The 21,783-nt window shown below is 37.4% G+C and overlaps 2 protein-coding genes across 3 annotated transcripts in view; one reads left to right on the top strand and one right to left on the bottom strand.

Moving 5' to 3' along the window:
• LOC134224795 (lissencephaly-1 homolog) overlaps positions 1-21,783 on the bottom strand; it is a 271,084-nt gene that overhangs the window by 44,961 nt on the left and 204,340 nt on the right. The window lies entirely within an intron of this gene.
• LOC134220249 (elongation of very long chain fatty acids protein 7-like) lies at positions 1,474-19,986 on the top strand. Its single transcript, XM_062699250.1, has 6 exons — positions 1,474-1,932; positions 18,535-18,725; positions 18,786-18,866; positions 18,936-19,098; positions 19,158-19,294; positions 19,364-19,986. Exons 1-6 carry the CDS (start codon positions 1,782-1,784, stop codon positions 19,637-19,639), a joined length of 999 nt encoding a protein of 332 aa, XP_062555234.1. The 5' UTR covers positions 1,474-1,781; the 3' UTR covers positions 19,640-19,986.

The following is a 21,783-nucleotide window of genomic DNA, read 5'->3' as shown; positions in this document are numbered from 1 at the left end:
AAAAAAACTCATTCTTAGAAATTCATTTTAATTTCTCGGCCTAATAATTATAAGTCATGTATGTAATAACATAACATGACTATCAAGTCACGATTATCAGTATGCCATTTTACAACTTCACTTCACATGATTAAGCGATTCAAAACTTGCACAATCTGCAAACAATCCTTCTAACTTCCAACCATACGACTCAAGAACAACTTCTTCCCTCTCCCAAGACCATTCGTACACCCTGAGAACTTTCCGTCACCGCACAACCACAAAAAGAGAATCACTACTACTCCCCGAAACCCGGCAAGCAAGCAGTGCGACCGCATAAAATTGATCCTCTTCTGCTCTATCAAACTAAATACTAATAGGTATGAAAACACGGTTCGGTGTCGCTTTTTGGAGAACTAACATTTTCAAACAAGTACCAATTCTAATGTCACCATTCAGCTTCATCAGTATTCATAAAGAATGAATTCCAAGTCCAAGACGATCTCACATATGATCAACGATAAAATAAAATAACAACCAATAAATGTCACCATTTGACCATGTTTAGCCAAAATTATGAATTCACATGATTCAATGTTATATTAAATTTTTAAATTTAAGGACAACTCAACCTGTAAATTTATAAACATTGAGCTAGCTCAAAAACTTAATTTGATAAAACTGTTTTTATCAGTCCCTCGCTATCCCAGCTACCCAGAACCATCAACAGACAGGCGCACCGCGGCTAGCGAGCAACGAGAGATTTGAATGCGCGCGGGTTGATGCTGGACACCAACTCGCTGCGCGCCATCGTCGTGATTGGATCGGCCGCCACCGCACACCGTGAAGCGCTCTTTTTGCTCTTCAAGGACACCGGCAGCTGCGCGGCGCGGTTCGTTGGCTCTCGCGTGGTTGGTTTGGTGGTTACCTACTTAGCGCTTAGGCATCGAGTGAGTTACACTAAGCACAGCTGATAGAACGGACCCGGCTGGATCGGAAGCAGAAGGAGGTGGCAGCATTTCTCGGTTTACTAATAAAAAGACAAACTTGGAGACGAAAAACGCTTCGAGGAGAGCGAACTTTTTCCCTTCTATCTCGTTCTTGCGCTCTCGACGCGCGCGCGCCGATGCTCACACTTCCTTCGAATCGAATGAATTTAGTTAAATGGTGCTTCCACCGGATCTAGCGGCGCATGGTTTTTGCTGTATTGGGGGTAGCGCAAACGACCGAATGGGGCTGAAAGATTATGTTTTCTGACGTTTTCGGAAAATGGCTAACTTTATTCGCTCTCGCAAGCAAAGGGGGTTCAACAGAGAGTGAGAGACGCTTGGCTTAGTCTTGGTACTTACGTATGATTCGGGGACGTTTTTTTGGGGATGAGGGTTAAGGTGGCAGGCAACTAGGAGGTTTGTTCTAGATTGGGAATTTAATCCGAGGTCTGTGATGGCTGTTTTTCGAGAAAAGTCTTACAGTGAGGACTAGGAAGAGTTTAGTGTTCCAGCTGCGCTCGTCCAGATTGGTGCTTAGATCGGTCTACTCGGAGTGATAGGAAGAATGGACGTTTAAAGTTCTGTGATCTTGTTGTAAAACATTTATGAACGAAGCAATTAGTACCGCATGCGTCTAAGTGATTTAAGCCTTGATCATTGCTAAAGTGAATAACTACAATTAAAAAAATAGTTATGAAAAAGAGGTTTCCCTGCAAATTTTCAAAGGATTGTTGATTTAACTGGAAGTGATTCTATTGAGTTCTTGGTATTAGTGAAAAAAGTGTTCACAAGATTGGATAGCTAGCACTGAAAATGATCACCATGGACGTGAGAGATAATTTCACGGATTTAACATGGGCCTCGAACTATGTTGTGAAAATGGCACTGGATGAATATCAAACGGATCGAAATTGGACACGTTTGATTTACCAGTACTGGGTGCTAGTGGAGGATTTGATTGGAGGTAATTGTTCATATTAAGTATAATATAAGAAGCATATATAGCAAGTACAGCAAGAAAGGAAGAAAAGTCAAATGTTTTCAGATTGTTTTCTTAAACTTTTTTCTACCTGTCTACGACGTGTTAGTACAATTTAATTTATATTCACTACTTGAGTTTATAGATGCAACTCGTTGTTTTTATAAACATGCACAGAAAAAAATCGACACACATACAAATAAAGACACATACACTTTAGTGTACCCAAAGATGTTCACATGAAATTATCTTTTATTTCACCACATTGTTTCTATCAGAAAAGTACTAGAAGATCGTTTCGTGGGGCTTTGAGAAAAATAACTCAGAATCAATTTTGTGTTAAAATGCATTATTTGGAATGATTTTTCCATAATCCTTAGCTCTTCACCAACACACACAAGGTTTGCGGATTTTAATTAGAGGCAGGTTTTTATGGAACGGTTCCTCAGTGTGTTGGTTGTGAGTACAATTATATTGAACTGATAGATTGTTCGCCAATTTTTAGAATAATTCAATCAATTGCTAAAGAACTGCTGGGCAGACGGTGAAGAGAAACAGTATGACGAAGTAGGAAAGGAGCGGACCTGGGAAAAGTGGGAATGGAACAACCCCTCTGGTTCCTGGAGAAGATGCAATAGGCATCAAAATTGTTATTTTAGAGTTAGAAGTAATAAAAAGAAAGTGCTTCAGATTTCGACGAAAAAATATAAATTCACTTAGAAATTATGCAGTTCTGTTTGAATCCATGAAGTACGAACGAGTATAATAGAGCTTGAAGATCTTATTAAAGTCATAAAATTCTGTCGTCATACACAGAAAAAAGCAATGAAAATTAAACAAAATGTAAAAACTAGTGTAAAAAAACTAATTTCATGTTATTCAATCATCACACCACAAAAGTTCAACTCAATGGACGCAGTGGTTCTACGCCCCAACAAAAAAAATGTGCATCAAATTAAAGTAATTTTACAAAATATTTGTTGCTGTGTAATACTTGTTTTGGCAGCTTAATATATTTTGATGCACGTTCACCAATCACTGATTATTATTGATGCGATTCATGGAGATGCTATTCAACATTTCTAGGAACGGTGCAGAGCCAAGATTTTATAAAGTAGAACAAAATTCAGCATAAACTTTTCAGCATCAGTTATTTAGATGCGCCGGCATCAGAATTATGACATCTAACATTTAGAAATCGAAGGAAATCCACTTCAAACTATAAAGAGAAGCCTCGGGACCGCATTAATTATCCGCGTCTGAAGATACTTTAGATTATTCCCTAGACCGAGCTTATACCAGAGGTAATGAAAGTAAAATAATAGAAGGTGTTTGTATTTAAACTTTGGGACAGTTCGCCGTATGACATTTCGTCGAATTACGTTTAGTCGAATAAAGTTTGGTCGAAAGGACATTTGACCAAAGGGACAATTGATCGAATAGAGATTTAGTCGAATGGATATTTGGTCAAATGGACATTTAATCGAATGGAAATTTAGTTGAATTATTGAAGTGGATTCCAGCACAATAGGTCGGTAATATATAATTTAGTAAAATGGATTTTTGATAAAAATTTCCCTAATCAAATCGAAAAGTGGTCCTTTTAAAATGTTGTTGGTTTATCTCCTAGTCAAAATAAGATTTAGATCATTTATTAGAGAAAACAAAGTTCTGATATCTAACAAGGCGAATCATCAATACATGAAAAAGCTTACATAAATGTAGGGGAACGGTTCGCCACTTCATCTCATAGCTCCTATTTCAATCCCATCAAAAACAAAGCAATGGATAAGAATTTGGTTTGTTTATTATTTTTGTGATTTTTTTCAGCAGTAAGCACGCATGTTGACAAAAAGAAGCGACGAATTTTGTGCCATATTTCTTTGTTTAGCGATGAGATGGATATATGTACAGTGAGATGGAGATCGAAACATTTCCCCTATTTTTTTTTTAAATTTCGGCATCACGATCAGATCAATCCAAATATTCATATATTTTATACAACATCAAACAAAATGAGAATTATTTCTTCTGAATCTCTTCTCATTAGTAGTATTGAAAAAATATCCTTTGTTGTGCTTCGAATCGGCGCATTACACACATATTCATTCATGGATGAACTATTTACCCTGTATTCTGACTTTTTTTTGGCACAAACTCAAAAACCAATGATATTCATGTTATTTTGCCACCATTATAATTTCAATGAAAAACTAGAAATTTTCCATAAAAAAATAGGAAACTGCCATTAAAGATATCAGAACATGACCAATAAATAAATATAAAATTTCGATAAACAATTGAGAATTTTACACAAATCAAAAATATATTAGCACTTTTAAAAACAAAATTGAAAATATAAAAGAATACTTTTTCATAAAGAAATCAAAAAATTCCACGGAAAAAAATACAAAATTTCCATAAATAAATCAATATTAGCAAAAAAATATTACAAAATTTGCCACGAAATAAATATTTTTTACCTTAAAAAATGGAAATTTTCCACAAAACTATCAATAAAGAGCATTAATTTTTTTTTTAATATAAAAAAAAACAATTGAATTAGTAAAATTTTCCATGAATTTCAAACGCTTTTAACGAAAGATTCATCTATGGAAAAAATGCTCAGTTTTATAGCTTTTTCATATTTCTTTATGGAAATTTTCATATTTTCTTATTGCTCTTTCTTGATTTTTTCGTGGATTTTTTTTTAATTTTTTGCGGAAAATTTTGTGATTGTTGTGATTGATTTATTGTTAATATTGATTTATTTATGAAAATTTTGTATTTTTTCCGTGGAACATTTTGATTTCTTTTTTTGAAGTTCGTTCATGTGGAAGGCTCAGGCGTGTATAAAACTTTACGGAGCCACGGTTCTTTTTGATATGTACAATCAATATCATTTTATTATTTTATTAGTAAGAGAGCCGAGACCGTGAAGAGACGGAGCAACTGTACCGCGCTAATAACGCATGAAAGTTCTATGAGAAGTTAAACCGTTCACGTAAGGGAACCTTCTTACAAACGAGCGTGAGGTGATCCAAAGGTGGCGGCAGCACTACGAAGAGCACCTGAATGGTGATGTGGCAGACAACGTTGGCGGTATGGTAATGAACCAAGGAGGACGCGCGCAGGACATGCGACTTCCGGCTCCGAATCTCCAGGAAATCCAGGAAAAGATCGGCCGGCTGAAAAACAACAAAGCCCCTGGAGTTGACCAACCACCAGGAGGGCTGTTTAAACACGGTGGGGATGCACTGGGTAATTACCAAGGTTTGGGAGGATGAGGTTCTGCCGCAGTAGTGAATGGAAGGTGTTGTGTGTCCCATCTACAAAAAGGGCGATCAGCTGGATTGTAGCAACTACCGCGCAATCACATTGCTGAACGCCGCCTACAAGGTACTCTCCCAAATTGTATGCCGCCAACTAACACCAATTGCAAGAGAGTTCGTGGGGGAGTACCAGGCGAGATTTATGGGGGAACGCTCTACCACAGACCAGATGTTCGCCATACGTCAGGTATTGCAGAAATGCCGCGAATACATCGTTCCCACACATCATCTATTTATCGACTTCAAAGCCGCATATGATACAATCGATCGGGACCAGCTATGGCAGCTAATACATGAAAACGAATTTCCGGATAAACTGATAAGGTTGATCAAGGCAACGATGGATCGGGTGATGTGCGTAGTTCTAGTTTCAGGGGCATTCTTGAGTTCGAAACGCACAGATGGTTACGGCAAGGTGATGGTCTTGCGTGTCTGCTATTCAACATCGCTTTGGAGGGAGTAATACGAAGGGCAGGGATTGACACGAGTGGTACGATTTTCACGAAATCCATCCAGTTATTTGGTTTCGCCGACGACATTGATATTATGGCACGTAGCTTTGAGAGGATGAAGGAAGCCTACATCAGACTGAAAAGCGAAGCTAAACGGATTGGACAGGTCATCAACACGTCGAAGACGGTCAATGTAAGTCACCCACCACGAGTTTCTATCGGTGGTGACAAAATCTAGGTGGTTGAAGAATTCGTGTACTTGGGCTCACTGGTGACCACCGATAACGATACCAACAGAGAAATTCATGGCACATCATGGCAGGAAATCGTACGTACTTTGGACTCCGTAAAACGCTCCGATCGAATAGAGTTCATCGCCGTACCAAACTGACTATCTAAAAAACGCTTATTAGACCGGTAGTTCTCTATGGACACGAAACCTGGACGATGCTCGTGGAGGACCAACGCGCTTGTAGTTTTCGAAAGGAAAGTTCTGTGTACCATCTATGGTGGGGTGCAGATGGCGGACGGTACGTGGAGGAGGCGAATGAACCACGAGTTGCATCAGCTGTTGGGAGAACCATCCATCGTTCACACAGCGAAAATTGGACGACTGCGGTGGGCCAGGCACATAGCCAGAATGCCGGACAGCAATCCGGTGAAAATGGTTCTCGACAACGATCCGGGAGCATTTTTCGGAACAGAGAGGCAAAGACAGTACAAAAAAAAACATTGACAAAAGAAAAAAAAAGTAGGAGAAATTACGGCTTTGGCAGGTTTTGTTCTATTATTGTCAGGGGGTTTTCTATAACTAATTATGCTCAAATTTGGCCCAAACATTCTTTGCATATCAAAGAATATTGTGGCCAAATTTCATAAAATTTGGTCAACAAACACCCCCCTAACAATAATAGAACAAAACCTGCCAAAGCCGTCATTTCCCCTATTAGATTTTGATTTCTGAATCACAAAGGAAACTATAACTGGCCTGCATATAGACAGCATCACTTTTTTAAGTTTCTTTATGAAAAATCCATGCTTTTAAATTTATTTTAAATTTGTTTTGTGGATTCAATTCTTAATTGTTTATGGAAATTTTGCATTATTTGTGATTGTGGATTTTTTTATTTATTGTTCATACCTTGATTTCTTTATTGGCAATTTCCTATTTTTTATGGAAATTTCTAATTTTTAGGGGGAGTTTTTATTTTAGTCGTACTTCATCGCAGTCGGCTTTGGAACATTTCGTTGGTTGACATTCGGCGAAAGGACATTTAGTTGAAGCGACATTTTTTCTTGAACATGTCTTCTTATTCTTTTCATGGATATATTTTCTTTTACTTGATATTCATACAATAATTAGTTCTAAAAAAATTCACTTCTAATCATAATTCACTAATGGTTGAACGAAAACTTAATTTCTAATAATGTTAAAGGGGTTTGTCCAAGTAAATATCCTGTAGAAAATATATAATTTTTCATTTTTCAATCATTCTTTTTTCAATATTGCAGCATTAAATAATGAAAAAAAAATGACTTTTTGAAACAGTACATTCTTTAGTTTTTAATTATTGTTGACTACAGTTTCTTTCTTCCAAATATCTTTTCGGCGAAACGTCATTCGTCGAAATGTACCAAGATTATTCATTCAAAAATCTGCTTTTGACTAAAGGTCCATTCCACCAAAAGTTCATTCGACGTAAAGTCCTTCTGACCAAACGTCATTCGACCAAATGTCGTAGAAGTACTAAAATACTAAAGTACTAAAAATTCGACTAAATATTATTTAATGAAATCTCGCTTAGCTTTTCAAAAGGACCTAAGTAACATTTTTTTCATGAATTAATTTGAATAGCGGAATCAACAGAACAACATGAAAACTTTTGATTGCAGTACTCAAATTAATTCATGAAAAAAATGTTACTTAGGACCTTTTGAAAAGTTAAGCGAGAAATGTCTTTCGACAAAATATAAATATTCGTCAAAAACTATTGCATCTACTTCTCTAGTAACTCTTGGATTTATCGTTGAAGATGATTCCTCGTGATTGTTAAGGTGACACGGGAAGCACGAAAAATCATCAAATCATCATCATTTTTATCATTGAATGCTTATTTTTTTTTCTACAACATAATTGATTTTGAAAAAGTAACACCGGCGCGTGCTTACTCGCAACCTACATGCTGATACATTTACTGTTACATCAAAGAACTGTATAATAACTGTGTATGTAAAAATAACACGGTGTGTAGTGCTTCCCCGAGTCACCTTAAATGGATTATTTGTTAGAAAAATCAACAGCAATGTTATTCATAATGGCGTACAACTGATATATATGATATGTTTTAGAAAGAAGTTAGTACTTTCGAGGGAATTCACTTTAGATGCTTTCAGATTTCAGATTGATTTTTTGTATGTATTTACTTTTCATGCATAAACATATGTGCCATGTAAGTTACAGCTGGCACAAACCATTGCCTTCAATTCATTATTGGTTCTAAACGCTTATTTTGATTCGGGATGTAATCAATTTCGGGAACGTTTACCAAGATTCACAAAGCCAAGCTATAAGCAAATAATTTGCTGAAAATCAGAAATACAGTGTTCACCCGATTTTGTCACTCCCCGATTTTGTCTACCTCCGATTTTATCATGTACATCTTTTATCACGTTTTCGACCCGATTTTGTTACTCCAAAGAAAAATTGAAAATTTTAGTCCTTCTTTTTATTTTCGTAAAGATTTTCATGACTTCTGAGTACCTGTGAAGAATTCTGTGAACATCTCGAGAATAAATAACGATTACCTTTCACGCATTTTTCAAAAATTGAACATAATTTTTCACAAAATTCACCAGGGGTGATGAAATTGGGATATTACTGTACCAGTTTTTTATTCTGTAGAGTAACCGGCTGTGTGAATTTTGCAGAATTGCGCAGATGAACAAAAACTGAGTGTGAAGAATCAATGGGTTTATAATAAATTGTTGTCAACGATTACCAATGCAGTAAAGTTACTTTTTTCGCATTGTTTTTCCCTCCTCATTATGCGTTCGTTCAAAATAGTCACGTGTATTCAATTTTAAAATGATAGATTTATTTCATCGTACACAAATCGCCGTAAATGAGGATTAAAACTAAGGTTACGCATGGCTTATCATCGACCAACCGTGTCACATAAAAATCAATTTAAAACCCATAACAGTGTGGTTGCAACCTCCCAATTAGTACGAACCCCAGCTCCATCTCTTCATTGCAATCAGAAAACCAATTCGAATCAACAAGTTGCTTGATCCAACTGCAGATCCCCGCAGATATCATTCAAAGCAAGCTCAACCCACAATTGCCCCTTCATGGTTCCAATCATAATAGTCTCATAATTTATCCAACGGGCCGAATCGATCTGAATGAATGCAAACAAAAAGGAAAATCACAAAAGAAAAATCTGAACCTTCCACCAGGGCAGTGCACCGAGTACACAAAAAGTGCTCCACATTGCCGCAATCCAACAACCTAGGACTAGGACCCACATTCGGATTCGTCCCCACCGACCAGCCAGCCAAGGTCATTTGCTACTTCCGAATGGCACACAAGCGATGATGCCAAAAGAGTTCCCTTTCACCCTGGGATGTGACCTAGAGAGTTATCAAGAGGGAAGGCCCGTCCTTGGCGCTCTGCAACGCTGATAATTTTCATTTTTATTGCTTGTTTTCCTCCCAGATATATGATGGAACAAAACAACAATGCGCGAGAGGTTGGACCTTTTGAGTTCCGTAAATAAAACGATTTCGAACGTTGCACGGGGAACTATAACGAAAGGAAGATGATCTCCTCGGGAAAGGAACTTGACTTGACCACGACTTTGTGGGTTTGGTTTGCGCCCCACATCAAGGTCTTCCGGTCTCGAAGTTTTCAATGATTTTTCACGTTCAAGATCGGAGGCGGCACTTGCTTGCCCAACCAGAATCGATTAGTACACCATGGCATTGCATTGCATTGCTGGTGCTGGTCGATGTGCATGTTATGGACAAACCAGGTCTACGACTAGACTTCATAGGCTAGGCCCAACCAAACCAACACCGGTGGAAAATGACGTCGGAACGCGGCTGTCTATATGCGGGAAAATGTGCAATCTAGTTCCAGTTTTTCATTTAATATGGTGTAGCGGTGGATTTTATTTTTAGACCCGCTCTAAGGCCAATGTGGTGGTCAACGATTAGATTTGTTTGAAGAGCGAGCTATCCGGTTACCACGACGATATGCTTGCTGATCTGATCATGGTCGCTTGAGTCTACAGTAGGCCGAGGGGCCGGTCTTGGCAGTAATTAGCCACAAATCATAAACCAGCTTCCATAGAAAACTATAACTCAGTGAATCGGATGTCCGAGAGGTGTGAAAATGTTTAACCATGATATTGACATTCATTAGATTGGTGAGAAATTTTGAATCTAGTTTCAACGGTTGATGTGAATTTGGTGTATCATATTTTTTGTTTGCTCAAACGTTTTGCATTTGCGCGGTGTCAGCCGGTCTGTTCAAATCAAACACTATTTACGGTCCAAGATTGTTGACAAATTTCAAGTCAAGGGAGTGCATTTTGAAGCTGAAAATATTTGTTACTTCCTAGGTCATTAGCCGACTGAAGTCTAAATATCTATAGAACTAAGTTTAATTTACGATTAATTAGATTATAGAATGTAATAATACTCAAGTAATCAGTATAGCTATAGCTAAACAGTGTTTGGCTTAACCAGTTTCACTAAAGACTTTTAATACTATGTGGAAAAATTATAGAGATTAAATTATTCACATTGATGTATTGCTTACCAAATATGTCAGACAAGCCTGGAATTTAAAACCAAAACTTCAATATTGAATACAAAAAAAAGTGCATGCATTATTCTTTATTTAAGATGCACTTTTGTTATGAAAACTTTTGTTCGTTCTTCTTTACATATCTTTGCCTTCTTCGTACACCAAGAGTGATATTGGTATATGTTTACTCCAATGCTTTAAATAATCCACCTAGCGGTGATTATGCTTTTCTCGTTAGTCAGAAAAAGGATAAAATGTTATTAAATGGTGAGCAGCTTTGGTTCTCAGTAGATTAAATGTTTATAAAATCGAAACGCAAACTTCAAAATTATCAAAATTTGATTTTAATCAAAGATTATACATAACTATTTGTAAATTTCGGGTTGAAGCAAACGGACACACACCCTTAAACTTTTTAAAACAAAAAAAGGAGCTGGCACGCACGATGCTGATTCCTAACATTTTCAACTCAATTTCTTTCATTTTTGGCGTAAATCATATTTAGAGGCTCACACCTCCAATCTATTTGATATGCTGCCGCTGCGTTACATTCTTAGTTAGCAGGTAGTAGGTAAAGGTAAAGGGTAGCAGTTTGTTTTATGTGGTCTGAAATTTTTAATACATTTTTATCACATTTTCAATTGAACAACCATTATTTTGGTTGAACCAAAAGCAAACTTATCAAAATCACCAGGGTATTCCATAACTTTAGTTTCAAAGATGTAAGATGTAAACGCCACTTGAGAATATTAAAAGGCATTTAATTTAAAAAACTGACAACCAGCCCTAATCACCCTGTAAAATAGTCTTTAATTAGCTCTTATAGGCATAGTGCACTGGTTGCCAATCTTTTCGGGTTCGCGACCCCCTCTACCAGTGGGGCTCAGTACTTTGGGCGTTTTTCTTCCTTTTTTTGCTTCTCACGAAATAAAAATGAGCTTTGACCTTACAAGTTAGTACTTGGACGGAAGCTTTTAAATTTATCTATCAGCTGAGGGAATTAAAACAGATATTGGTGTTAAATTCATTCCGTACGAAACAATCCATGTTTGATTGGGTTTCGATTCGGACTTTGGGACGAGTGATCCAGCACAGTTATGTTTTACCCAATCAAATATTCTGCCATAAGCTTCGACTTGTGCTTAAGGTCATTGCAGCGTAGTGCAGCTACTGCCCAGCCAATGTGTGTCAATAGATTTAGAGATACTCTGTTTCAAAATATTCCAATTCTCTTCTGTGGCTATTCCAGCATATGAAATATCACTCCAGGCTATATATTATATATTGACATAATGACGGTTTGACATAATATTCATGTGATTCCAGATCAAGGGTCGTTTGGCATTGCTCATATGCGATACCAAAATGAAAGTCGTTTGGTCGAAAGGGTTATTTGGCCGAACAAGTCATATGGCCGAAAAAGTCGATAGTCCGATAGAGGTGTGCGCCGGTCCGAATATTGTCGGCGGCGGCGTTTTCAGCATAACGCAGCGTGAATCGGCTGGCATTTTTTTTCGTTGCGGTAAATTCTCATACTTTATTTTTTATTTTTCTCGGGATATTTTCGAATCATTAATTTTGCCGGAAAAATCTAATAAACTTTCCAAAATATTCATTTGGAATTTATTTTTTCTTTCGGATTTTCTGCGGGTATTACTTTGAGGATTCACGGCATGGCACAATTCATGGCATTCTATTTGAATATTCCTCGGGAAGCTATCTGCGAAAAATTGCTCTGAATTCTTAAATGAAAATGTTAAGATTGTCTAGATGAAATTGTTTTCATATTTTCGTGTAAATACTTTGTATTTTCCATGACAAATTGTTCACAATTTTCATGAGAAATTGTTTCAAATTTCTACGGAAAACATGTTTACAATTTCAATGGGAAATTCTTCAAAATTTATTCAGATTTTCCACAGATTTTTTTTAATGTACGCCGGAAGCGCTTAGTAGTTTTTGCTGCAAACTCTCTGGAATTTTTACGAGAAATTCTTCGGAATTTCCTTCCTAGCCCACGCAATTGTTTGCAATGTGGTAGAAATCTAACTTTTTTTTTAATTCCCCGGGAATTCGTTCATAATTTCCAATGAAAATTCGACGGAGTTTCTATGGGAGATTTTTCGCAATTCTTCGAAAATGTCAATGGAAATTGTTTAAAAGGGTAAGAGTTTGGCACCAGGTCATTCGACAGAAAGCCATTTAGCCGTATAACACGAAAGTCATCCAGCCAAATTCAATTTGGTCGAATTAAACGTTAGGCAGAAAGCAACATATAGCTGAAAGGGAGATGCGACTAAACTTGCAATTTGGCTACAAAAGACGATATCACAGCAGGTCGTTTAGTCGAACAGGTCATCTGGCCGAATTTTGCCGAAATAGGAATAATAGGAATTTTGCCGGAAATGTCGTTCGAAATTTGTCCGAAAATGTCCTATTGGTATGTTTGATCAAGCAACTTTTGGCCTTGTGACCTTTCGCCAAAAGATTTTCGGTCGAACGGCCCTTCCCGTCATTTGGCCGAAAATGTCATTTGGTCGAACGGATCACACGGTCGAAAATTTTATTTGTTGAACGGTTCATATGGTCAAAATGTCGTTTGGCCAAATGACTTTTTCGGCATAATGGCCCTTTTTGGCAAACGATCATTTCGGTCAAACTGAATTTTTGATCAAATGATCCTTATGACCAAAAGACTTTTTAGGCAAAATAACGGGCTTGGTGGTCATATGGCTACCGCTTCTGCCTCATACGCAGGAGGTCGTGGGTTCAATCCCAGGCCCGTTCCATTCTCCTACTTTGTTTTTTTTTTGCATATAGGGTATCTGTTCCCATATTAATAACTTCCATTGTGAAATTCAACATTTATGTTTGTAAAATAAGGTATATCGAAAAGATAAGCTATGACAAACATAAAATCAAACTGATAAGTTGGGAAACTTCAACAAAAACTGCAATCATATCGTTACGTATACACACAAGTAATAGTGTGCGTATTTTATTCTGGAAACAGTATTATTGATATAGGTACAGGCATAGGATTAACTGTTCTGGAATGTTATTGAAATAGGTGCATGGCGGTGATGATGTTTTTTAGCTAAATACTTCTATAATGTGATAAAAATTTCTGTTTTGAAGTTACCAAATTGTTTTCAATTAAAAATTACGTGAGCCGAGCATAATTATTCTCATGTTTCTTGATTATTGGGTGAGAAATCAATGCATTTCATATGCGCATTGCCTTATTGTTATTGATATAGGAACAGATACCCTATTTCTCATGTTCTAGCAATCGCTAGGACTGGAAATGGGCTTTCATACCATTTCTATCTTCTATCCCCCTATAACTACAACTTGATTAGTTCTAGCAGGTAACTGTTAGAATTCGAAATAAGCGAAAAAGTTCGTTTCGGCATCGAATTAGAATACTACACCACCCTTTCATTACTATCACATTGGCAACCCGTTAACCAAGACGAACCTCTGCCATAAAACCTAACCCCCAAGTTCCAATCAAATTCCGCAGGAACTCGTGGCGAGTGCAGAGGTGTTCTCGGCTTGCAGTGGGCGAGTGACTGCATCATCAATTCCTTCCCATCCCCGATGACCGTGAGGACGAGGCCAGCGCCGTTATCGACCTTTCAAAATACTAGAGCTCTCGGACTGTGCACATTGAGGTTGAAGTGCAAATCCCATGCTTCCATCCATTGGTTCCCTGTGCAATTGCGATTGTTCTGGTCGATCACGGAGTAGCAACTACGAAATGCACGGTCATCATGCTCATGCTCAAAATGAATGAATGACACTTTCAGCCGTACGTCCATTTCGGCCAAACAACTTTTATGGAAAAATGACTTGCTCGGCTGAACGAGATTTTCAGTAAGATGGATTTCGGCCAAATGAAATATTCGATCAAACAACTTTCAGCCTTGTGGCCTTCGGCAAACGAAGAGGACATCCATGAAAAAATGCTCAGTTTTTTTTTTAGTTTTCATGAAAATTTTGATACTCTTTATTGATCTTTATTGATTTTTTCGTGGAAAGTTTTCAATTTTTTGTGGAAAAAAATATTCAGTTTTATGAAAAATTTTGTAATTGTTCATTTCTAATATTGATTTATTTATGGAAATTTTCTATTTCTCTCCGTGGAACATTTTGAATTCTTCATGGCAAAATCTTCTTTTATAATCGCAACTTTTGCTTTAAAAAGTGCTAATTTATCTTTGTTTTGAGGTTGTTGTTGATCAATGCCACTCAAAAAAGTGACTTTAGTGACCAACACTGGCGAAAAAAGGGACCAAATAGTGACTTTCAGCTGCAGAAAAAGTGACCAAATAGTGACTTTTATTTTCATTTGCAGTGACAAAAATTAACTTTTATATTGTGCTTTTTGCACTTCATAAGAGTTTTGCGAGATTTTTTTTCTCACAGTCATCTTTTTCTCACACTCAATACACTCAAAAAAGTTTGATTTTCCGTGTATAATATTTGTGTGTGAGTGCTCAATCTGAAAACAAAAAGACGTCAAATCATGGCGGGAATCGATTTAGTGTACACGCTTACATGTGACTAACGAGTAATGGGTTATAATTGGGTAAATTTCAGTAACAAAAATCGATCAACCCGAAATGAGAGTGAGTGTGAGAAAAAGAAGCGGGCAAAACACAATCTACACATAACTCTTCAAATTGGTGAAATCGGCAATATGAAGTTCAATCAAAGTTAATTGACTATGTTCCGGGTATTAAACGACCCGACTTGAACATTAGAGTAAATTAAACTAAATTAAACTGAGTAAATTCGAACTTATTCGGAAAATCTACGGTTGTGTGTGAAAATTGCACTTTTTTTATGATAGAAATGTATGAATTTTAAGACATAGATTTATTGCGAAACACAAAGTTTATAAATTTGAAACGCAAGAATAATTTGAAACCTAAAGATTTGTTTTCGGGACTTTAAAAAGCCTAAATAATAAGTTCGAGCTACCAACCAACAAATTCACTATTTTTCTGGATGAAATATCCAAAAATTGCAGCTTCAAATGTCTTAATTGTCATCGGAACATATTCTGGAAAATTCTTAAGTATTTATCGGATCAGATGTCGAGAGACCGTTTGTTTTGCTTCTTACGAAAGCATTTTAAAAAATAATTTTTCTATGGGGGATCCCTTAAACACTTAGTTTTTATTTCTGCAGCTCTTGCTGGGGCTCGGATGTAAGAAACTAGATAAAATTTGAGCAAATTGCAGAGATCCCGGTAAAAAAAATAAGTGTGTACGTAGAAAGTGCAATCCAAAAGTCCAATGCAGTATCAAGCAGAGATGCAAATTCCTCCATTTTGATTCAAAAACTAATATTTCAATGGGCATAAGAGCAACCCAAGCTAACTAATGCATTACCGAAACAACTGGAAATGTATCCAAAATAAAAAGTTGAATCTCAATATTCAACAGTTCAATTGATAAAGTGTAGAGTTCAATAGTTTTTTAAAGAGATTTCAAAACCAGCAGAGTCTGATTGGTTTTGTGAATATATTTAGATTCTCAATCCGCTGAGCCCATCTTGCTTGCATTACTATATGCACCCAATCATAAACTGTGATACAAAACCCCTTCAATAATCTTCAGCGAATCTCAAGTCACGAAGAAGTCAAAAAATACTAAGTGATAATTTTTACTAAATCCGTCATTTCATACCCGTCATGAAGTTTCAAAACTTTCAACATTTTTTCTCATTCCACGACGATGATCCTAACCAAATCCTAACGACACATTTCCGAGAAAAGTGACTTTAGTGACTTGAGCTCGAAAAAAGAGACTTTTTAGTGACCGACCCGAAAAAAGTGACTAAGTTACTAAAAAGTGACCCGCTACCAGGCCTGCTATTTAGCCGAATAACACGTTAAGCCGAAAGTCATCCAGCCGAATTCCATTTGTTAGAATTAAACGTTTGGCCGGAAGCGACATATAGCGGAAAGGAAGATACGACCACCGTGAATGTCGTTTGGCCAAACAATAGTAAATATTAATCGTGTGAAGTGATCAATGATAATTGCGAAATGAGAAGTAAGAAAACGAGCAATGTAAAGTGAGAAATGACAAAGAGGAGTGAGAAATTAGAAGCGAGAAATGAGTGGTAAGAAGTGTGAAGTTTCACTTTTCATCCATCCTTTCTCGGATGAGTGAGATGTGTGAAGTGAGGAGTGACAAGTGAGACGTGAGATGACATATTCGGCCGTATGATCCGTTTAGTCAAATGTAATTTTCAACCAACCGGCTCTTTCTGTCAAATGAGGATTTAAAGGCTTTTTTGGCCAAATGACCAGTTCGGCCCAACGACATTTCCGACCGTATGTCCATTTTGACCGAATGACTGCTATCGAATTGGGTATTTCAAATGTTTCCATTAGTGTTTGTGGACTTCTTGGCGTAGGCAAAACAGTCTATCCTGCTCACGGATGAAGGTTTTTTTTAACTTTCAGCCCGAGGCTGGCTCGTCTCTTCATTGTATACAACTTCCGACTGTGGGCTTCGGATCAGATACCAATGTACAAACCTTGAAACGCTGCCAGTGAATTTTTGTCGGGAAATGACGTCCGATACCGTTGATTTTGGAATAGCTAAGCATTTTGCAATCTGACGTATTGTTCCACCGTGTTTCCTTTCTGGTGGCCTTTTTGAACATTTATTACCTGTAAAACTGCAAATAAGCACATTGCAGTAGTATTCATGCGGTCTTCAGTAAGCCTTGCGAGCAAAGGCGTAGGATTGCCAATCCACTCAGATAGCACACATGTTGTAAACATGTTCCTTTTGCTCATATAGAACCAAATTTAGTCATATATAACGACGAAATCGGTCTGGGTTGTGCTGCTAGGGCGGAGATGGCGAGTTCAATTCTCGGTCTGGTTCAAGATGTTTTCGGGTGGGAAATATTCTCGACTCCTTGGGTATAATGCATCCATTGTACTTGTCACACCACACATACATACTCATGCTATGACGGTCATAGAAAAGCTTTCAATCGAAAACTGAGGAAATACTAATAAGGATATTAAGTTGTAAAGCATGCCAAGTACCAGTGGGAATGTAAAGCCATAGAAGAAGAAGAAATAGCATTCGTAATGCCACGTTTACAGTACGTGAGCCGACCTTAGAGTTACCCCTTTGTAGTACTTTACCACTCGAAGGGTAATAAAAATCATGTTTAAATACATTAATACTTTTAACGTTCAGTATTTGATTTAAAATTGATTTTTCAAAAGTTCTGCAATTGCAAATTCTGATCTATACATTTGTATTGGAGTTATTCGTCACTCAATAAATTTTAATTTGAACTCACTTATATTACATCTCATTTATGTTTTAGGCTTTCTCAGCTTACAACAAAGTTGTACCGAAAAGCTATCATTTCATTCCAAGAACGAACTTTTTTGCCTGTGGATCAAACCTAAAACAATATTTTTTTATTCCCACAAGAAAGTTTTAAGCAAATACGTTTAGATCCTATTACACAATCATCGTACGTACATAGAACCAAAAAAGGCACTTGATTCGGCACACGAGAAAATAAATCAATTGTCATTGATCAAATATAGTTGGCAAACGAATGACGGCACAAGAGTATGCAAAAGTTTACATACTGTTTGCATAAATTGGTCTGCTCCGCGGCACAGAATCCGGGATTGCACAATGGTAAACATCGGATTAGGCCCGTGTGTGTCATTGAACCGGTTTTCTGCTGCTAATGGTCCCGTTGGTTTTTACGTAATTTGTCATTCAATCCAAAAAAGCTATTCTCGTGAACATCCTTTCCCTGTAGAACAGCAGCTTTTCTCGTTTGATGGACTTTGAAATGTGTCGCCCAAGTACGTCAATTGTCATAAAACTTTTTCAACCGACCATCTCACGTTTGATGGCACCGATATAACCTTTGTACTTGCTTGTGTTCGCGAAATGATTCAACCATGTGATGATTTTGTTTGCAGATCCCCGGGCGAAGGCGCTCCCCTTCATGGACAATCCTCTGCCAACGTTTGGAATGGTCGTGGCGTACCTGGCCTGGGTTCTAGTGATTGGCCCAACCTACATGCGAGATCGAAAACCGATGCAGCTAACCAGGACACTGTTCTATTATAATCTCTTCCAGGTGATGCTGAGCGCGTACATGTTCTACGAGGTGAGCTATTTTATATTTAGAATTATTTGGGGTTACGCTTGAGTGGGATTTTCGTTTCAGCACTTGATGGGCGGTTGGGCGAGAGGCTACAGTTTAACCTGCGAACCGGTAGATTACTCGGATGGAGAGCTTTCTAGAAGGGTATGAAACTCATGTGTAATTTTGGAGAAGATTAGAACGACAATAATAATGCTTTATTAAAATTCACAGATGTTCAACCTGTGTTACGTCTATTATCTATCCAAACTGAGCGAATTCGCCGATACCGTGTTCTTTGTTTTGAGGAAAAAGAAATCGCAGATCTCCTGGTTGCATCTGTACCACCACTCCCTGACTCCAATCGAGACGTGGGTTCTGACCAAATTTCTTGCCGGTAAGATTTTATTCGTACATTGTATTTAAGACTACAATCGAAAGTTACCCATTCAACAGGAGGCAACACTACCCTACCAAACATTATCAACAACTTTGTCCACACGCTGATGTACTTCTACTATCTACTGTCGTCGATGGGACCCCGTTATCAGAAGTACCTCTGGTGGAAGAAATACATGACCGAAATTCAAATTGTGAGTTACATCTCTTGCCATCAGGAAAGCATACTCAACACTAATGATTATTTGATTTGTATTTCACAGGCTCAATTCATCATCTGCATTGTGCACGCCGTCAATGCACTTGTGACGGATTGTGCCTACCCGAAGTTCATCACGTCCTTGCTACTGCTCAACTCCAGCATATTTTTCGTCCTGTTCATCAACTTCTACTGGGAAAATTATAAAAGGACGGCAGCCAAGGCGGCTTCTTTAACGTCGAACAATGTGAAAGCCAGCCAATCGCTAGTCATAGAGAACAACAACTGTTTACCGCTGGAATGCTCAATCGATCGAAACGGCACAAAGAAGGTTCAATGACAACGTTTCACTAACAATAAGAGTACTAAAAAGTCTGAAAAGGAACCTTGAGTGATTGGTTCAAGTGTCTCTGGAACACAACGCGTTAACGCTTGTAAATAGTAGATTTCATAGGGGAAACTCGTAGTATTCTACATTCCGTGTGTATGCGTTAGTTAGGATTAACGTGATAGCATTGTAATTATTGTTAAATTTATTAGGTTTAATAATTTTGTATTCCGTTCTATTTACAACACGTCGATTCGATCAAGACCCTGCACACTAGGGGCTGAAATTGTACTCGACTGCTCAACTTTATCTGTAAGTTCTTGATTGTGAATAAAGCCATTCGAATTTGTTATAAATAACTTGAATTGAATATATATGATTAATCAGCGTGTGTGGTTGATGAGAACTAACATTAAAAATGAAATTTGTTCAACGCAAATATCGTTCTTATAGAATCGTGCAGACATCATTTATATATCACGCACTTGTTTGTTTAAGAATAAAAGTGCTTTGAATAATGACCATGCTCCACGGGAATATAAATATATTGTTTATATAACAGACCACGACAAGTCTGATAACTCAAAATCCAGGGGTTAGACAAAAAGGTTGTTATAGGCAAAGTTTTGTTGAATTTTAAATTAGCATAACTGTGTATAAAAAAAATCCGGTTTTGGTTAAACCGGAACCATCGCACGCAGATTTTTCTAGTTTGCTGTACTTATTTATTATCTAGATCTCAGATCGATTCACGGGCACCGGAGATTTTCCAGGGAATGTTAAAAATACACTTGTATGCTTTCACCAGAAACTAGAGCTAATTTTTCTGTTTCAGTTTTTGAAATCGGATCATTTTAAGTTATGTTGATTTGAATTGCGAAAAAAATTTGCCGGTCTCAACCTCTGTATATGATGGAAAATGGATGTCCCCAGATACAAGGCATTGTTTTTTTTGGATTATTTAAGCCTTCTCTACTGCGAGGTTTCTCATGAGGCAAACACGATGATACTTTTATATCCAGGGTAGACGAAAAAAAATTCCAATCCAAACATTTCCTAGACCGAACCGGAAATCGAACCCAGCCACCTTCAGCATGGTCTTGCTTTGTATCCGCGCATCTTACGCACGGCTAAGGAAGGCCCCTCGCAGTTAATAACTAAGGAAGTGCTGAACGAGCACTAAGCTGCGAGGCGACAATGTCCCAGTGGAGGGTGGAATGCTAATAAGAAGAAGAAGTAGCCTTCTTTACTTTTCCGTAAAGGGATCTCACAAATTTGAATAGCACAGATTAGCCCTTATGATGTTATTATTGTTTCAAAAATATTACTTCTGATGTTGTTTACTTTACGGATTTGCTGTAAAAGGGTCTAACGTTGAAGTGTTTTTAAATATTTAAAGAAGAATATTGGTAACAAACATGTTATTCAACTGTTTTGTGCAAAAATGACAATAATCATCACGATTCGCTCGGAATAACTTAAATAAAGAAAGATAAGAAACACTCCGAGTTTCGGACTGAGGTGCGCCATTCATATAAGCGCCCCTGATTGACACGCTCCGTCGATCTTTACCGCCGTCTTGGCTGTGAAGTTTCAAGCATTATGCTACACAAGTTTTAGTTCTCGATGTAACAGGATTGTACTTAGGATACGGATGCGGCAAATCTATTGGAATCGAGTTCCGACATCCTCTGCGATCTCTAATCCATGACAATGGAGGTGAAATCTGTGGATCCAAACTCATATTGAACTATGGAATTAAATGTGATCGTTCAGATACGACATTCATAAAAAATAATTATTGAAAAAAATAAACAAATTTATTCTTTACGCTTATAAAAAAGTGATCTCACTGTTACACAGCTTCTCTTTCGTTTCAAAATAAAATCAGAATAATAATGTAAGCTGTAAATTTTACCGCATCCCCTGGTAAGGGTAAGGTAAGATAAAACGTCATCAAGTTCATCGACACCATCACCAAACCTGTTTAGTCATTCAAAATAGAAACAAATCCAATGTTGAACGCTAAAACAGCAACACCAACAACAGAAATATTTGCTTGCTTTAATTGCGCACAAAAAAAGCTTTTGGATTTTGTTATAATAATGACGATTTTGGTAACGTTTTGCTAATAAAATACCCATGACAACGGTTAG

This window comes from Armigeres subalbatus, chromosome 3 (assembly GCF_024139115.2).
Source record: "Armigeres subalbatus isolate Guangzhou_Male chromosome 3, GZ_Asu_2, whole genome shotgun sequence".
In the NCBI taxonomy this organism is placed as follows: Eukaryota; Metazoa; Arthropoda; class Insecta; order Diptera; family Culicidae; genus Armigeres; species Armigeres subalbatus.
Note: the sequence above shows the minus strand (reverse complement) of the source record. Positions and strands in the feature narration are given on the sequence as shown.

Coding starts and splice junctions, on each gene's coding strand:
- LOC134220249 (XM_062699250.1), top strand. CDS start 1,782: ATGATCACCATGGACGTGAGAGATAATTTCACGGATTTAACATGGGCC. Junction 18,867..18,935: donor ATGGAGAGCTTTCTAGAAGG/GTATGAAACTCA, acceptor TAAAATTCACAG/ATGTTCAACCTGTGTTACGT. Junction 19,099..19,157: donor TCTGACCAAATTTCTTGCCG/GTAAGATTTTAT, acceptor CCCATTCAACAG/GAGGCAACACTACCCTACCA.